Raw genomic sequence first — 19535 nt, forward strand, 5'->3', positions numbered from 1 at the left:
ACCTGCATAGCCACACACAAATTCACCAATTTCGCAAAAGAAATAAAAACTTAATGGGATGACTGATCAATGTCTAATTGTCTATGCGAATTAGGACATGTGGATTAAATGACCGCGGTCCTAAGCAAAGAAATCCCTGCTGCAAAAAGGAAACTCGGTGCTGGATTCATGTTGTCTGCGTTTGCGCTGCACAGTAGTATAGTATGGTTAAGTCTGAATTGCATAACATCAGCATGTGGGTAGCGTGCACAGGCGCAACTGCAAGAGCGGTAGCTAACAGCAGGGTTCAATCTCCACGGCAACCGCTTGGTGCGAAAAACATGTCTTATTGATCAGAGTGACCTTGCCAGAAGTATCCATCATGTGAATATTTCCAGTGCAGCATACACAATACAAAGAAAAAGGAAGCCACGCGTACAGCAGTAGAAGGCAAACAAAAGGAATTCTTTTAGTTTTTCTGTGCATACAGCGAATCGATCTAGGCACTGATGTAGCCAATAAACAGCAGAGATGGACATTACACCTTCAGGCAGGTCCAATGAAAGAAAGCAGAGCAAAACACAGACAGAATAAAAACAGAGCAAGTCCTGGTTTGTTCTTGTGCAGGCAGTTGGTGAGAAAGGCGAGAGGCTGGAGTCGTACAATCCTCTCTGTTCCTGGCGTGGAAGTGCATCAACTGCTGGGGCATAAGTATCAAAAAAAAAACCTGCTGGGGCAGCAGATATTCTATTCAAACTACATTTCTCGATGATGTTTGCTTTTGTCTCTGCAGCCTCCCATTGGTGTATGCTGTGTATGCTGCATACCCTGCTTCGTCGGTCCATTGGTCTGATGAGGGGGCGATGCGGTCTGCCTCATTGCAGTGCGGGCACTCTCGACGCAACCAGAGAATTAAATAGCGATAAGCATTGCACCTGCACATATATAGCATGCATGTCAAGATATGTTACACTGGATGAATAGGCACACTTAATCCATGGGAATCACTTGAAAAGGCAAATGCAGTCAACTGAAATTAACAGAACAACACGTGAGGCAAATTTACCTGAAGCGTAGGCACAGGGGCTGACGTTTGTTGGTAGATGCACGTCGTCCTACCGGCCACTCATCTTCAATGGTGCATGTGGTCCTGTAAGCATGCCGCTTGCATAACAAAGTGGATTATAGATTTAATCGACCAGAGGAAAGCAAGAAATTAGAGCAAGCATAACAAAGTATCTGCAAATAAAATATATTAGATGAAGCAGCTGCAGTTTAACTTACATTGGAGAATGGCGGAGCGGCTGATATTGGTCTCGAAGCGGAAAGGATGTCCTGTGTATAGCACGTACCATTTTCTCTCAACACCTTCATCGTCTGCATATGCCTTGACTTGCTGGATATGTTTGAACTTGTCCCACTCGCAGCTAGTTTTCCCTGCAGCTATGGACGTAAGTAGAGGTAAGCTGCAGTCTAGCAGCAATTGCCTTGGCGTTACATCTTGCGGGTATCTTGGGACTGTTTCAATGTCATAATCCACCAGACTGAGTTTTTGTAGTGCAGGCACGCCTTCCAATACCTTCATCTTTGGGCACATAATGATGACGAGCTTCTGCAGTTTTGGTAGATTACTAATCCTCTCCAGGTCAGCGTTTCTTAACACGTCGAGGTGAACAACCGAAGTAAAGTTCTCTAAAGAACTTAGATGCTTCACATCACATATGCATAGTTTTTTCAAAGCTCTTGCGTGGAAGGCAAGGCCAGCAGGCATGCACCTCAACTTGCACTTCGAGAGTTTAAGCACCTCCAAGATGGGCATGGCTTTCACTTGCAGCTCCCACTCCCATTCCACCCACTCGACCAGTCCTTCAAAAATCAGCTTACTCAATCTGGGAAATGAAACCCCTACCTGCGAATGGTTGTGGCAGTGATGATTTGGTTGTAGGAATTCAGGCCCAACACGCTTGATCGCTGGAGCACGGACAATCTGTAGGAGTTCCAAGCAGGGGAGCTGACACAAGCCATTAGGAAGTTCCGTGCAGCAGGCTAGGTCATCCATCATCAGAATCCTCAAGCTCCCAAGAGGCATAACTGTTGTCGACATCATCCACCTTGGAAGTCGCTGACCAAAGTACCCCCTGATATTGAGGTTTTCTAAGCCAGATGGAGGGTGGAGCTCATTAAATACCTCCTCAATTTGTTGCTGCTGCTCCTCAGGAATGCCTTCTTCATCTTTTACCAAATGGCCATCATGCTCAATTCTACTTGTGCATTCTAAGAACAGATAGCTCAATCGCACCTTGTCACCAATCCTGGCCTTTTTTGCAAATGAGGATGAAGACACGTTCTCTAGGCCACTTATATTAAGATTAGTTAGCTGGCAGAGAGGTCCCAGTTCTTCAATGCTACACCAATCACCATCCATGTGCGCTGGAAACCCACATAATTTCCTTAGATTGGTTAGACCATGAAAACCCTTAGGTATGCTGCTTATTCCTGTGTCACGAAGGCTAAGAAACCTCAGGTGTTGCAACTTTACAATGGAACTAGGAAGATTCACCAAACTCTTACAACCACGAAAGCTAATATACTGCAGGAATTTCATATTACCAATGCTTCCTGGTAGCCTAGATGTATTGGTTCCTTTTATGGATAAATACCTCAAGTGTTTAAGTTGATTCAAATATTCAACTAATGCATCAAAATTTGCATGTTGTACATATAGTGTCCGTAAATTTGAAAAAACAAGGAATGAATCACCAGGCTTGATTTTTATAGGCCCAACTGATAATAGTGTTCTTAGTGATGTCTGTCCTTGTAATGAATACCACTCTAACTCATCTGATTCTGATCCTCTTGTTTCCAGCGATATGCGAAGAAACTTTTGTGAATTGATTTTGTCAGCAATATCAGCTTTGTTGTTCTGTGCTACTAGTTCTTCATTTCTAGCCAAGTATTGAGCAAATGAGCGGACAACATCATGCATATTGCAAACATTTTTTTCAGCATACCTTATATCAGGCTCAATAAGGTTCCTCTGTATCAACTCATCGTAGTACTCTTTTCCTATTTCCTCCAAGTCACGTGAGGTTCCATGAACAAATCCTTCGCTAATCCACATGCCAATGATCTCACAAGAGAGGAACTCTCTGCTCTTGGGAAGGAGTGAGTAGTGAAGAAAGCAAGGCTTCAAACTAGAACTTAAATCTTCATAGCTAAGATATATTGCATAGTTCAGCTCTTCAGGCATTTGGGATACTGACCATATCGAGTCATTTAGGACATTTTCCCACTCCCGTCTCCTTGCTGTTTTTTGACGTAAGAGACCTCCCATTACTTTCACAGCAAGTGGTAAATAATCACATTTTGTTATAATTTCCATTCCAATATCCTTGAGCAGTTCAATCTGGTCTTCATCATTTCCGTTTCCAACTACCTGCACAGTAGCCAGGCCAATTAGTAGTTTGTAAAGTATCACTTATGCCAGAGCGTCATGATATTTTCCTTCATCACAAAATAAATACAAATGGAGCCTGAGTTTACGGCCGTGTGTATAGATAGATGTTAACAAACAAAAATTGGTAAGGACATTCGTCCCAAGAGAAAAATAACATAGTTTTTACCATACACTTGTAGAAATCAGATAATTATGTCAAAAGTACATATTTAACATAGCTATTACTATGTGCATTGTTAGATGTACTACGGGCTGTGAAAAGTATAACTAAAAATTGTTATATGTTCACAAACTATATTTCGCTACTGCGAAAAAGCCTATCCACAAAACTGTATCACTCATGGTTCCCAATATCATGTTTTTGATGAAAATACAATATATGAGTTCAGAGGTGGAACTATTATTGACTAGCGTTGAATCGAATTGAAGTATAATTACAAGATTAGTGAACAATAATATGCTATAAAACTATAATGCTTTGGACAAACTAATTGTTTAAAAGTAAAACTAATTTATTTGACCAAAACATCATATTTAGCGGCGGAGAGAGTATCATATTAGCTAAGACGTGACTCATGCATCGGTACTACCCCTATTTTAAAATACTTAATAGTATTTTTGTAGACCACGTGCTTAATTAAGAAACATAAGCCCAAGCACTTGTTATCATAGAGTAGCAAGTAGCACTCATTTCTTTTAGACTAGCCGATCAATCCGTGCTTCCACAAGGGCTAATTAGAATTAATATAAAAATAGGATTCATATTGTAACACCCTAAATTTCAAATCAGGAACCTAAATAAATTTAATTAGTTTTGATTTAGGATCGCTAAGGTTTTGTTTGCCTTATCTATCATTTTAGAGCATTTATCGAGAATTAAAAATAATTTATTTAGCCTAAAACAAATATAGGAAAATAGGTTGTGAGCATTCATGCCGTTATGCATCTTTTATTGTCTGTGGTTCAGTTTGAGTTTGAATTCTTTGAATTCAAATTTAATTTGAACTTGTTTGAATCAAAGTTTAAAGAAAATGGAAAACCTTTCTCTTTTCCTCTACTTCCTTTCAGCCCATCTGGTCCATTTCCTCTCTTTTCTTTTTTTTTCCCGGCCGCTGGCCCAATTTCCTTTTTCTCTCTTCTTTCTATCCCCGTGGCCCAAAACCTGCCCGGCGCGGCCCTTTCCTTTCTCCTCTCCCGGCCCAGCTCACACGCGGCCCGTCCCACGCCCCCCTCTCGCCTCCCTCACCACCAGGTGGCCCCCACCTGTCGGGCTTGTCTCCGAGCCCATGTTTTCAAGTCGTCCGATTAATCGCGATTAATCGCCCAGGTCGGTTCTCCAAGTCCGACTAGCACCACCGACCCGACCAGAGCGACCAGAAACCTGGTCGTCCGATTAGTCATCCACTAATCGTGATTAGTCGGTCGACCAGGGCATTTCTCGACCAGGGCAGGACTTGGGCTTTAGGATACCTATTGGGCTACCAATTCGGCCCGTTAGGGTTGCAAGAGACACCCGCCTGAGGCTAAAATAGCGAGCGAGAGAAAGGGGCAGGCGAATCCAGCCGGGAACCCCCAATTCCAGCCGCCAGAAACGAGTACCGCCATTCTCGCGTCGACTGCGACCGCGGCTCCCGGGCTCCGTCCTCTCCAACGGCGGCTAGCGTCCTCTTTCCCTCCCAGCGCCACCACCACCTCTAGATCCTCTCCTGTCCTCAGTTCCTCACTCCACCAGGCTCCTGTGCATCTCTCCCGGCGCTGTCCAGTTGCAGAGGCATCTACTTGCACCCCGGCAAGGAACCGCGGAAGCAGCAGGCAGCTGCTGTAGCCCCTTCATCCTTGCGTCGTCACCCTTTTGAAGTTGAAGATGAGCTCATCTTCATCTGACGGTAAGCTCCCTATTCCCCTTTTGCTCCCTTCCTGCAAGGCTGCAATCCCGCTTCCTGCTTGTAGCTTGGTGTTGCTCTGCAGTGTGCATAGCTGCTGCTCCGGCTCCTCTGCAGCTCTACTTGTTTGTTTCTTGCATTTGCTTGGACCTACTGTGTGTTCATCTTCTCAGTGGTGTGCTATGTTGTATATGTGCAGAGACAGTACGCCGGCGTGCAGTGGTGGAAGTGTTGATGAATGCTCCTAAAGGGCATGCTCCTGCTCAGAATGATACAGCTGCAACCACAAATTCTTCTGCAGGCTCAACTGCTCCAGATGCTAATGTTCAGTCCCTAATTGAGAAAGCTCTTGCAAAGCTGTCACCTGAGCGTCGTGCCGAAGCCATTGATCCGAAAAGAAAGGCTCGATCGAAAGACCCAGCATGGAAGTATGGGTGGTGGCCAGATACTAGCAAGAAAGATTTTTTGCAGTGTATTTTTTGTGAGAAGAGGGTTCCTGCAGGAGTAAGCAGGTTTAAGCAGCACCTTGCTGGGGGTTATGGTGATGCACACTGTTGTGAGGAATGTCCTGAAATAGTAAAGAGAGAGATGCATGATTACTTGAAAAATAATTCAAGGACTGTGTTTGTGAGTGTGCCCGATGTAGATGCAAATGAAGAGGAAGAAGGTGCTGCAGCTGAGCCTCAAGCTGGAACACCAGTGCCTAGTTCTGGGACAAGGGTTAAGCAAGCAAGGAAGAAAATTGCTCAGGCTTCCATTGCTAACTTTGTTGTTTCTGCTGCTCCCAAACCACAAACTCAAAAGCATTCGAAGTCAGTGAGTGCCATGCTATGCAAGACACCAGAAGAAGTAGTTGCAGAGAGGCACAAATCAAATACTTCTCAACCTACTCTTGAGCATTGCACAAAAAAATCTAAGGAGGCCAAGCAAATTGTTGATGACCACATTGCTGATTTTTTTCTATGAGAATGGCATACCATTGAATGCCATCAACTCAAGAAGTTGGGAGATTATGGTAGAGTCAATTGGACAATATGGTCCTGGGTTGCGCTCACCGTCATACCATGAACTAAGGGTTCCTTTGCTTGATAGGGCTGTGAATAGGACAGCGGAGTTGAGGAAGAAGCATGAGGAAGCTTGGAAGGAATATGGCTGCACCCTTATGTCTGATGGGTGGACTGACACAAGCCACCGCCATCTAATCAATTTTCTTGCCAACAGCCCAGCAGGGACCTTCTTCTTAGGGTCCGTTGATGCTTCAAGTGAGGTAGCAAATGCACAAATGTTAGCAGATTTGTTGGAGAAGCAAATTGATAAGATTGGGAGGGAATATGTGGTGCAAGTTGTCACTGACAATGGATCCAACTTCAAGGCTGGAGGAAGGTTGTTGATGGAGAGGATTCCCCACTTGTTTTGGACACCTTGTGCTGCCCATTGCTTGGACTTGATGTTGGAGGACATTGGGAAGATAAAGGAGTTCAACACTTGCATAAACATGGCAAAGAAAGTATGCATATTTATCTACAAACAGGGGGGGTTCTTGATCAAATGAGGGATAAGATAGGTGGAGATCTTGTGAGGCCGGCTGTGACTCGCTTTGCTACTTCGTTTCTTACATTGGCAAGTATGCATAGGCATAGGAATGGCCTGAGAGCTTTATTTGTTAGTGAGGAATGGAATAAGAATAGCTTGGCTTCTTCTAGTGAAGGCAAATAGGTTGTTAATATTGTCCTTTCAATGCCTTTTTGGAACACTATGGAAAACTGCCTAAGAGCTTCACAACCACTTCTCATTGCTTTGAGGATAGCAGATGGAGATGAGACACCAGCAGCTCCTGAAATTATGGTAGCCATGGATGTTGCAAAGAATACCATCAAAGAATCATTGAAAGAGAAGCCAAGTTTACTTAAGGAGGTATTGGAGTGCTATGACAAGAGATGGGAAACCCAAATGGAGCAAAAACTATATGGGTCAGCCCTCTTTTTGAATCCAGGGAAGTATTTTGACATAAGAGAGAAAGATAAGAGACAAGCTGCAAGGCTAAGATCAATGTTCAATGATGTTTTCTGGAAGATGGTGAGTGATGATGATGAACAAACCTAGATTAGTAAGCAAGCAGATGATTATGAGAGGTCTGAAGGTGATTGCTTCTCAAAGCCTTTAGCAATCAGAGATAGGAATAAAAAAAATACAAGTAAGTTTTGTGTAACTATCTGGCTAGTTCACTTATTCCTTGTTGGCTATAGAAATGCACTAACTAGTATGTAATTGTATTTATATTGCCGTTCTTTGGTGGGGCTCATATGGTGGCCTAGCATTTGAGCTCCAGAGTTTAGCAAAAAAAATTATTAGCCTCTGCTGTTCTGCATCTGGATGTGAACGTAATTGGAGCGCATTTGCTCATGTAAGTACTAAGTACTTGTGTTGGAACCTGTTAAGTACTAACTACTAAGTACTTGTATTGGAGATAACATTGTTGCTTTTTTGTAGGTCCATACCAAAAAGAGAAACCGGTTGGAGCATAAAAGGTTAAATAAGTTGGTGTATGTTAGCTATAATCGGAAGATGCAAAACAGGTTTCAAAAAATTAAAGAGATGGGTTCCAAAGGAAAGAAATGCAACCCACTCTTGCTTGAGGAATTCCAATGGGAAAGTGAATGGGTTGATGAAAATTCTGAAACAGTTCCTGGTGATGGCGATTCTTTGACATGGACTGCTGTGGATGAAGTGGCTGGTGCAACTCAAGGTCTAAGGGGGCGTCACTTGCCTAGGGCTGCTGCTGCTCGTGCTGCTACTGCTGTCAAACAGACCTATGCTAGGAATTGGAAGCATCCAAGAAACACACCCGCCCAAGATAATGTTGATGCAGATGCAGATGATAGTGATGTGGGAGATGAAGCACAAGATGAGCCAAAAGATTCTGATTCAGCAACAGCCATGGAGGAGGATGAAGAAGCTGGAGATGGACACTTCAAGTTGGATGATGATTTACTTAATTAATAATTAGTCTTTAGCTCTAGCCTCTAGCAAGAGGCCTTTATTTGTGTGTTTTCAATTATTGTACTGAACTATTGAACTTTGTTTGGTTATGTATGCTGCATTGCTGCTGTAGCAGTAGTGCTCTGTTATGGTTTGCTAAATCTCTACTGCAGTACTCCTTGTTTAATATTTTTCAAGGCAGCATGAAGGTTTCTCACTTTCTCCTAACAACTTCATTTTTTTGTTTCAGCAGCAGGGATTCAGCAAGAAGAATATGGAGTTTTGGACAAGAAGCTGGAGTTTTGGAGAGCAAATATCAAAAGTAAGTCACCAAAACCTGCAGAATTGCTTGCTGTATACTATATTGTATATATATAATTATATATACACTATATAGTATATACTGAACATGTAGACATATGGACGATTAGGGAACGACCAGGCTCGACCTGGTCGTCAACTAATCGCGATTAATCGGCTGGTCGGTCCCTAGGCGACCAGGACCGACCAGCCGATTTGAAAACATTGCTCTGAGCTCGGGTCCGAGCCGGACTCCCGGCCGAATCTGACCGGGATCTCCGTGCCACCGTGTCCCCCGAGCCCGCCAGCCCAGGCCCCTCAGCCACCCCTATAAAACCGCCGCCCCGCGCCCCTAAACCCACCAAATCCGCAGCCGCCGCCTTTGTCTCGAAACCCTAGCCGCGCCACCGCTTTTTTGAGCTCGGAGCCCGCCGCCGCCGCGCCGTCGTTCCGCTGCCGCTACGCCACTCTCGACCGCCGCAAGAACTTCGTCGGAAGGTCACAAGACTCCACATCCGCTTCCCCCCCCCCCTCTCTCTCTCGCCCTTCTATGCTCGGAAAAGCTCGCCGGAGCATGTCCGACGTGCCGCTCCGCCATCCGCTGAAGAGCGCCACCGCCCGGTCTCCATATCACCGTCCAGAGCCCGTAAATGAGTTCACAACCTCGCAAACCTGCTCTCCGACCCAAACCCGAGTCGAATCGGGGCCGGAATCGCGTGTACGCGAAACGCCGGCGAGCCGCTGCCGCCCAGCCTCGCTGCTGGCACCTTGCGCCGCCGCTCTCTCCGCCCAACCCGCCTCTGCCGTCCGATCCGAGATCGACGATCCAGATTAGATTCAAACCCGAGTCAACCCAACCTATACCGGTCAACCTTGCACTTTTGCAAAAGAGCCCCTCTAATTTCCCAAAATTAACCTGCGTCCAAGCCTTTTTAAGAATAAACTCAGAATAGTCCTTTTCTTTATGTTTAGGCCCCTGTTGTTTTAAAGCTCTTACAAATAAGCCCTTATAGTCTTGTTTTAGCCATAACTTCATCGTTTTAAATCCATTTTCGACGATTCTTGCGCTCACGTGATCCTTGCAACGTGTAGAATAGTTTTATACCTTTGTTTTGTACTGTTTATATTGATTGGTGTACTGTTTCTTATTTGTTGCACGTGTTTGCTTGTATGTGCTCGTTTGATGCGTAGATGACACGCCGTTCGAGGGTCAACAAGAGCAAGACATTGAAGACACTGGTCAGCAGTAGCAGTTCGAGGAAGGCAAGTGGCTCCTTGATCATACTTTTGTCCCAAATAATTCACAGTTTATTCACATCTACTTTATTGCATGCATGTGTCTATAATATGATGGGAACCCAATTAAGGATTATACCTTAGTTTGTTTATCCATGCCTTGATCAACCCGGGAGATTTATTTAAGTTGTGTAGTATTGCTAGTTGTTCATACATAGATCATGGTAGAGATACTTAATACAAATGCTACACATGTTACCTCATGTTCTATGGTTAATGTTGTTAAGCAAGATCATATGATTTAATTGGAACATGGAGAACCACCCAGGAAAACAGTACAACCATAATACTACATGGCTCTGGTCTTGGCTGATTAATTAGAAACTCCAGCTTGTGACAATCTTACCGAAAGGGCAAGAGGGGATGCATCGATGGGTACAACCCGGTCCTCTTGGGGTAGCGGCCTTTGCTACGGAGCTGACCATTAGGGAGGGTTATGCTCTGCTTTGACTTGAAACCTTAGCAGATTGTCATTTGTTAGGGAATCTTTGTAAAGGCCTCATAGCGTCCCTATGCAACCAAATCTCGGAAGTGTGGTATTGTGTCTGATCAACACATGTGTGGTTGGGTTCAAAGTTCTTCGGGACTTTTACGCGAATTATCGGTAAAGTGTACAACCTCTGCAGAGTTAAATCTAACCAGTTAGCCGTGCTCATGGTCAAGAGCGGCTTGGACCCTCACATGATAATTGAACTTGAAGATGATCTAAATCGATGCTTTATTTATGATGTTGATGATGGTTACTTTATATGCTTATTTATGGGATAATGGTATAAAATTACATGTAGTTAATGCTTGCTAATAAAACTTGATCAATTAAAAGTGCTTATCGCAGTTAAACCATGTCAACTATTCCTTGATTCAGCCTTGCATGTAATATATAGTTGTTTCTTTGCCACTTGTTGAGTACCAACCATAAGTGTACTCATCCTTACATAACGCTGTTCAGACCAACATAACGATTGCCCGGAGTATCCAGAGGATTTTGAAGATTTCTAGGTGTATGTCTCCCAGTCGACTGCCTGTGCTTGAGGACTCCGCTATACTAGAGTGAGGCAGGAGAAAGCCAGTTGTTCGGCCCAGAAATCATCAAGGAGGCCGAACAACAGGTGCAGATTGTCAGAGAGAATCTGAAGGTGGCACAGTCTCGACAGAAGAGTAATGCAGACACTCGACGTAGAGAGTTGACATTTGAAGAAGGAGAGTTTGTGTATCTTAAAGTGTCACCCATCAGAGGTTTGCACAGATTCAAGGTTAAAGCGAAACTGTCACCTCGCTACATTGGTCCGTTCAAGATATTGTCTCGGAAGGGTGAAGTGACATATGAGCTAGAGTTACCATCTCAGTTGTCAGATGTGCACAATGTGTTCCACATATCCTAGTTGAAAAGGTGTTTGAGGGTGCCAGAGGAGGAGCTGCCACTGGTGGAGTTGAATGTGCAAGATGATTTGACTTATACAGAACATTCGGTCAGAATTTTGGATACCTTGGAAAGGATTACCAAGAGTAAAAGGATACAGATGTGTAAGGTTCAGTGGAGTCATCATGCGGAGGATGAGGCAACATGGGAACGAGAGGATGAGTTACAAGCAAAATTTCCCCAGCTTTTTGCTAACCCAGCCGAATCTCGAGGACGAGATTCATTTTAAGGGTATGCGGTTAATTATTTTTCCCGCCTCGGTTAAGACTTTTGTAGTAGTGATTCTAAATCTCACATCATCTATTATCTATCAAATATTCTAACACATATTTTAAAATACATATTATCGTTATCAAGTTGTAATATATTTCATTTGGCATCACAACTTCATGTGTGTTCGATATATATTTGATTGAATCATTTATTTATGAATTGGTATTCTTATCTCTTCCACCATACATGAATACAGGGTGACACATATGGTGGGTAGTATTTTTATATAAGCAATTACATACGATATATTAATAATAATAGAAATAATAATTTAGAATTTTATATTGGTGCACTTTAATACTCCCTCCATTTTTGATAGCTATATTTCAAAAACTTAATGTTAAAAAATGATAGTTATATTTGCAATTGGTATTAGCTATGTCAATAAATAGCACTAGTAACGAGGAGCTCCTAGTTAAAATATTGGAGAACCAACAAAAAAATCCATGTTGCTTTTATTATATGATAAGTAAGGTTATTTTTTGGTCATTGTGTCAAGGTGAAATATAGTTATCAAGAGTGGATGGAGGGAGTACTATGTTATGATTATACAAGTTAGATTCAATTTACTTTAGCTCTTAATAATGACATAATTTAATCGATATGCAAATTTAAGGGGTTATTTGCATTATTATATAATGACATAGGTGGGTAATTTACGAAGATTGGGGAGTTACTTTAGATTTTTTATATAATGGCAGAGGTGAGTAATTTAGATACATATTTAGGGAGTTACTTTAGTCTATGTTAATAATAGTAGATGTGAGTAATTTATTAGAAAAGATATTGGATCCAATCACTATTATGATTAGAGTTGTCTGATTGATGGTTGGATGCTTTTGATTTTTTTGAGATTTTCTAGGATTTTTCAATCTGTTAGAGTTTCAACCTAGGATCCTAAGCGTTTTCATGTGGAGGCTAGCCTCCAATTAGTAATATTAACATAGATCCTTCATGTAAATCCTCATAAGTAACTCCCTAACATTCTAAAAATATCATTCATCCATACATTCAGCAGGATCTAATCATCATTAACAATAGCATCATAACGAATCTTTGTCACCCTGAAGTAATCCCCTAAATTTGTAATGCAGAATAGATAGAGATAAGGAACAAGACATTGTTGTTATGGTGGAGATGGATGCCGTGGAGAAAAACACTAGTCTATGGTTTAATTTAATTTCCTAAAAGTACTTAGATATAACGTTACCCTAGGATGTCTATATAGTTATAAAGAAATATCCACCTCTGGCATTACGAAATTAATCTATGATAACCACCTAAATCTTTGACATTGTTGATGTAGAAATCGATATGTCCAAAAGACAAAAACTAATGTGGTCGCAAGGGATCCACCTCCTGGTGTTAATATCCGTGCAGCTAAGAATCATCGTACTTTAGTGTGATGCTGCTGTATTATGAGTGAACTAAAAACAATGATTCTATTCATTCTGAGTTACGAACCTTCTTCTTGAGCAACAACCATGCATCTTTGGGATCAAGTTTATTGACATAGTGGTAGGGCTTTGTTGCCATCATCCCTCTTGCAACCATGACATGTCTTGTGGTGATGAGGACACGGCTACCATGAGCTAGTGCAGCACTGACCAAGGGAGTTTGGAGCACATCCTCCCATACTTGATGCTTCCAAACATCATCCATCACCAATAAGGTCTTTTCCCCATTCAAGGCTTCCTTAAGAGTTCGCTCAAGTGCGCCTCTCGTATTTCCTGTAGTTTGGTGGTCACCCCCAGCTTCGATGATAGCTCTTCTCAGTAACTCAGTCTCATTGAAGTCCTGGTTCACACTTAACCATATTTTCTTTGTAAATTCTTGTTGGATGATGTCATGATTGAAGATCTTCTTGGCTAGGGTTGTTTTACTAATCCCACCAACTCCCACGATAGCAAAAACCAAAATTTTGTTGTTCTCACATTTTGATAGCTCTGCTGATGTTAGCATCTCCACCAAATTTCTTGTGTCCTCCTCAATATTCTCACCGACCAAACTTGACTTGTCAAGCTCAGCAGATGTCTCACGGCTACCAGGACGAGTCACCCTCTTGCTACGGTCTTTGTATGAGTTGAGGTTGATGAATTTGAAATGTAAGCTACGTTGCTTGATATCTTCTAACTTCTGGTTAAGGTTCTCGATACGGCTGCCAATCTTGTGGGCATGGATGGGATTCCGCATGCAGAACAATAGTGGGTTGAAGCACCCTGCATCATGGCTTGGACCACGCTCCATGGCCTTGAGCTGACAGATGTCGAGGATGTTGGTGGCATCATACATGGCCTCTCTAAGCTCTAGTACCCATGCCTGGACACTCTGGTCGCTGATGCTCCTCCTATCAGCATCAACGAGGAAGTTCTTGAGGTCCTTGAGCTTGATGTCCATTTTTTCGACCTCTCCGGTGACCCCCAGCAGCATATGCACCTCATCCCTTGCCATCTCTGTAAGCATGTTCTGGACGTAGGATGCCAAGGCATCGAGGACCCCCGCCATGAATAGCCAGGTTTGGTTTCTGTATGTTGTACAAAAATTAAACAAATATCATATTTTACGTGGAATTGATTTCAAAATGATGTCAGAGCTACTTTGAAAGGTTTAATTAATTCTTATCCTTTACGTACTAAGAAGAATGAAATATTAAAGGAAGGAGAATAATGAATCACTATACCAACAACAAGCTAGCAATTTGTTATAGAGAAATTGCTTGATATCAACAAACTCCTAACTGGCAACACTCAAGGGTCTGAATTGGAACGTAATGTAGGCACACTGACACAGGACGGCAGAGCTAACTTGAAACCGAGCCAAAATTTGTTATAGAGAATTTGTATGTTTGTTTTTAAATATCGGTAATGCTAGATGCAATGTCCAACAGAGATTTATTACCGTACCTCGATTATATTAGCAAGCTAGGGGGGACTGGGGAGGGGTGTAGTCCCGGATCTTGAGCTTTTTGGTAGTGATATCCCGTCAGTTGAATTTGAATCCTTTTATTGGTTACAACAGTGATCTCCCATCAGGGGAAATAGGCAGTTCCTAATTAAAGTCCAACGATGATACTGCATGATGCAACAGACAAATTGGATAAAAATTAGAGGTCTCCGATTCGTACGGGCCCCATTCAACGGCAGGAACCAAGAGGCAGAACTAAGCATTACAATTGCACAAACTAACCTGAGGCCGGCAAGTCGAGCGACCACCAGAACCGATGCCAATGCCAATGTGGTTCCTAGGATGGGATCTGATTGTGCACAGGGTTAGAGGCGGACAAATCTGGCCTCAACACGGTCGTCGTCGGTTTCACACAGCTACTGCTAGAGGGAGGTGAAGGCCGATCGATGGCGAGGATTGCGGTAGGCTGGGTACTGGGGGACGAGATGAAATCGACTAAGGTGGAGAAGGGAGCTAGGATCTCTACCAGGAGGGCTTTTTGCTCCAACGTGAGGTTGTTATGGAGCTGCCGTAGCTGGCAATGAATTTGGTGGCTTCGTTTTGCTGCTGGAGTTAGAGTAGGAGTTGGCAGTGGGAGGTGGCAAGGGTAAATAACAGTAGGCATCTAGTACAACTGACTACAGTCTGCCTCGAGTGGCTCGAACCATCACGTGTGAGGTGTGACTGCATCGGGTTCAGATTGCAGGCTGCAATGATCCATGCCCTCCCGTCGCCCGTGAAAGAGGAATACAAAATTTCTTCAAGGAAATAGGGAAATCTGATGTCTCCTCCAACAACACCTTATAGTTAGCTCATAAAAATTTAAATTGTCATTTTGCTTATATGAAAAAGAAAGAGAGTGTACTAGCTCATCTTTATTAAGAGTTAACTCATAGAGAGAAGTGTGCTTCGCACTTTATTTATTACATGAGAGATGTTGTGAGAGCCAAGATAGATACTATTAAATAAATTATGAAGATGTCAGAACAATAGATTAACCGTTTAAGGCTGTGTACAAGCAAATAAATCCATGCAACTTTAACTTTGCCAGTGGCGCGGCGCCACACTTGCAACGAGGGTGTGGCACGTTAGTGTGGCAGCCGAGGTGAATTAATAAACGAAGATGGGTTCCCCGAGTCTGTTGTAGTGCACAAGTCCTTTCCTTCAGAAAAATATAATGCTGTCATTGGACTGCATGCAGCTGGCGTGGTAGGTACGGCATGCATGTAACAGTAACTTAATGCGAACCCCCTGCTTTCAGATTCATGGCCATGGTAGTGATAGAGAAGGGATTCAGTCAGCAGTGAGCAGTGACAGATGGTCAGAGGACGAATCTTGTAACCAAATTATTGCTCATGACATATGAAGCCATCGCTGCTAATGGCCACGGAGAGGAAGCCAAACAAGTACTCTTAGCTTGAAGTTGTTTTGTAAACTTGGGTAGGTTAAAATACATTAGAACCAGGATGAAGTTATTTTTTCTTCACTGGTAAAATCGTTCTGAGAGAAGCACATCCAAACGGCCCTAATAACGAGGGTGTGGCAGCCGAGGTGAATTAATAAACGAAGATGGGTTCCCCGAGTCTGTTGTAGTGTACAAGTCCTTTCCTTCAGAAAAATATAATGCTGTCATTGGACTGCATGCAGCTGGCGTGGTAGGTACGGCATGGTAGTGATAGAGAAGGGATTCAGTCGGCAGTGACAGATGGTCAGAGAACGAATCTTGTAACTAAATTATTACTCATGACATTAGAAGCCATCGCTAATGGCCACGGAGAGCAAGCCAAACGAGTACTCCAGCTTGAAGTTGTTTGTAAGCTTGGGTAGGTTAAAATACATTAGAAGCCGGATGAAGTTATTTTTTTCTTCAATGGTAAAATAATAACAACTGGTATGGTTTAAGATCAGCATGCAGGGAGAAATAAAAGGGTGTAGAGCTCCCAGGGTTGTTGGCTCGAGTTGCTTGAGAACCCATCACGTGCGACTGCATCGGGTGCCGATCTCAGGATGCATGCTCTCCCGTCTCGTCGCGCATGCAACAAGAATAATACAATAGACTCGCTCCTAAAAAGACAAATCCATGCCGCACCGCATGCCAACGAGGAGGGTATGTATGGGAAGCCAAGCCGAGCCGAGCGGGTAAGCGATGAGCGCAGCTAGCTTCGAGGAGAGGAGGATGAGAGGGAGAGGACCAGATGACAATGACAATCCAGAGGAGGGCTCCGATCCGGCTGGGGGATTGGCTTTCAATCAAGCTTGAGTATGTTAACCTCACTACCGGAAAATGGTAGTTTGCCGTGTGTGCAAGGGTTTGCCGTGTGCACAAAATCGGGCACACGGCAAAGGTCTTTTTTGCTGTGTGCCGCACGCGAAACACACGGCAAAAATAAAAACACACGGCAAAGAGGCTTTTTGCCGTGTGCCTGGCTTGGCACACGGCAAATTAGAAACTTTGCCGTGTGCAATAGTTTTTTGTCATGTGTCTAAAGTTTAGCACACGACAAAGTGTTTAAAAATTTTTTGATTCCACACTCCGAATTTTTTCTGCTATCCACATATTGTACATGGTACTCCATGTTAATTTGTGGTATTTTTCTTGGTCTTTTTTCTATATGTAATCATTTTATTTCATTAAACATATTTTTTGGGGATAAGTCAAATTTCAACTACAAGTGTTTTGAATAACGGAATATAATGAATCGAAAAATAATATTCACATTATTGAGTCCAGTGTGAGGCCGCATCCACAAAATAGGAGGGAATTTCGAACATCTGGCTCACGAATCATGACCACGAACATGTGGCTGAATCGCTTTATAATTGTATAAAAAGCAAACAAAGTCCGAAAAACATAAATTTTGTCATGATATCATGATTTCATACATCGAGGCTGTGGTAAAAAATCGACAAGGTTTTACACAAGTTATCACGTACGTTCCTTACAAATCGAAGCATCTCCGGAGAAAATCCATTGAGTTGAGAAGGAGTCGTTTAGATTTTGAGTCAAAGTGACGGACAAATTGGGGTTTGACTTCAAAACTTTTTGTATATGCAACACATAATTTAGATTCTTTCGTGCCAATTTTTGGTTATTTTTTGAATTCGTTTGACAATTATAATTTAGTTGTGTGCAAAAGGCATAAAATTGGAAAATACTCATTTGCCGTGTGCTGGCACACGGCAAACAAGTTTGCTTTGCCGTGTGTCGTATCATGGGCACACGGCACAGTAGAATAGTTTGCCGTGTGCCGGATCTGTAGCACACGTCAAAGCCGTCCCGCCCCACTCCTTATCCTCTCCCGGGCCGACTCACACACGAACACAACGCCACACACCGTCCGCCGCCCCTCCCACCCCGCGTCGGCCGCCGCCCCTCCCTCCCATCCATCCCCTCCGGCGAGGCGCCCTTCCCTCCCTCCGGCGAGGCTGAAGCGGCGCTCCTACCTCCCTCCGGCGCGGCCCAGGCGGCACCCCTCGCTCCCATACCATGGCGGCGCCCCTCCCTCCCTCCACCCCTCGTCAAGCAGGGCCGGCACGCCCTCGCCCCTCCCTGAGCAGCTACGGCGGCGCCCTCGCCATCCTGGACTTGCAGCCGCGCGGCCCCGCCTCTCCCTCACCGGCGATGGTGCGGCCCCTCCCCTCCCCGGATCTGTGACATGGATGGCCGCCGCCATTGCTCCCTTCCCGGATCTACGAAGTGGATGGCCGCCATCGCTCCCGCTTATGGATGGCCGTGTGCGCCGCCGCCGTCGCCCCCTCCCTATAGCGCGGCCCCCTGGCCTCGACCCGAGGTGGTGGCCCTGCCTCTCCTTGGCCTATGGCGGCGCTGCACTGCCTCTCCCCGAGAGCAGCGGCAACGGCGCGGCTCTGGCCTTCCATCGACGGCCTGCGAGCAGCGGAGCGGCAGGGGCTGCTGCGGTGCGGCGGCGGCGGCGGCGGTGTGACATCGACGGTGGAGGCGCAAATGGCTCCAACGGCGGGGGAGCGAACGGCGACATCGGCCGACATGGCAGTAGCGGCGGCGGCGGGGGTGCGGGCGGCGGCAGGAGTGCTGCCGGGCCCGCATGAATTTCCTTTTTTTATTTGTTATTTATTTTTTTTGCCAGGTGTCGGTAAATGCACACGGCAACCTCTTTGCCGTGTGCCTGACAGAAGGCACACGGCAAAGAGGTCCTTTGCCGACATTTGTATACCGTGTGCCTTTTGCCGTGGGCTTTTCGGAGTCTCCCGTAGTGCCTCAGGCCTCCGGGACATTAGTTTCACGAGCGCAGCGCACGTGAGTGGCCAGCGCGGCAAAAAGGGGTCAGGCATGAGGGCAGGATTCAAAACCCCCAGGGCGATGGGCATGCTCTTTTCCAGCGGGATGCCATGGCAATGGCCTGTGTCCCAGGCCATGGCCCATGGCAGGCAGATGAGAGGGCATGCGATGAGAGGAGAGGACCAGATGACATGACAATCCAGATGGCCAAGCCGAGCCGAGCGGGCATGCGATGAGAGGAGAGGAGAGGACCAGATGACATGACAATCCAGAGGAGGGCTCCGATTCTGGTTGATTGGCTTTCAATCAAGCTTGAGTGTGTTGGCCTCAGGCCTCCCGGACATGGGTTTCGCGAGCGCAGCGCACGTGAGTGGCAAGCCCGGCAAAAGGGATCAGGAATGAGGGCAGGGCAGGGATTGGAAACCCCCAGGGCGATGGGCATATGGTCTTTTCCGGCCGGATGCCATGGTAATGGTCTGTAGTACTATTAACTACAGTTCAAAACCAGCATATGTATACAATATTGCACCTCACGGGGCTGCCTCGACCTCGAGTGGCACTCCACTAATAACCATCACATGTGAACGAGTGCATCGGGTTCAGATCGCAGGATGCAGCATGCATTTGCTGTCCCGTCGCGCATGCAAGAAGAGTAATACAAAGCTCCATGAAGGAAATAGAGATATCTAATCTCCGCTCTTCTCTGATTATAACACCAATTGGCTTATAAAACTTCAACTTACCATT

The 19535-nt window shown here is 44.6% G+C and overlaps 1 protein-coding gene across 3 annotated transcripts in view; it reads right to left on the reverse strand.

The window, feature by feature from the left end:
• Window positions 1-364: 364 nt before the first annotated feature.
• The window catches only part of LOC120684484 (putative disease resistance protein RGA1), a 69119-nt gene continuing 49948 nt past the window's right edge, over window positions 365-19535 (reverse strand). The window contains exons 1-6 of one of the 3 annotated variants that reach the window (XR_005679316.1): window positions 14774-15109; window positions 14491-14658; window positions 13052-14111; window positions 1264-3415; window positions 1046-1129; window positions 365-914 (exon numbers count right to left, since the gene is read on the reverse strand). Coding sequence is in view for 1 of the 3 variants with exons in the window: in XM_039966335.1 (XP_039822269.1) it covers window positions 731-914 (184 nt within the window). In the remaining 2 variants the exon portion in view is untranslated. Of the gene's footprint in view, window positions 915-1045; window positions 1144-1263; window positions 3416-13051; window positions 14112-14490; window positions 14659-14773; window positions 15110-19535 lie in introns of those variants that run through there. The other 2 variants (XR_005679315.1, XM_039966335.1) reach the window with 2 other exon arrangements.

The sequence above is a fragment of the Panicum virgatum genome, chromosome 8N (genome assembly GCF_016808335.1).
Source record: "Panicum virgatum strain AP13 chromosome 8N, P.virgatum_v5, whole genome shotgun sequence".
NCBI classification, from domain to species: Eukaryota; Viridiplantae; Streptophyta; class Magnoliopsida; order Poales; family Poaceae; genus Panicum; species Panicum virgatum.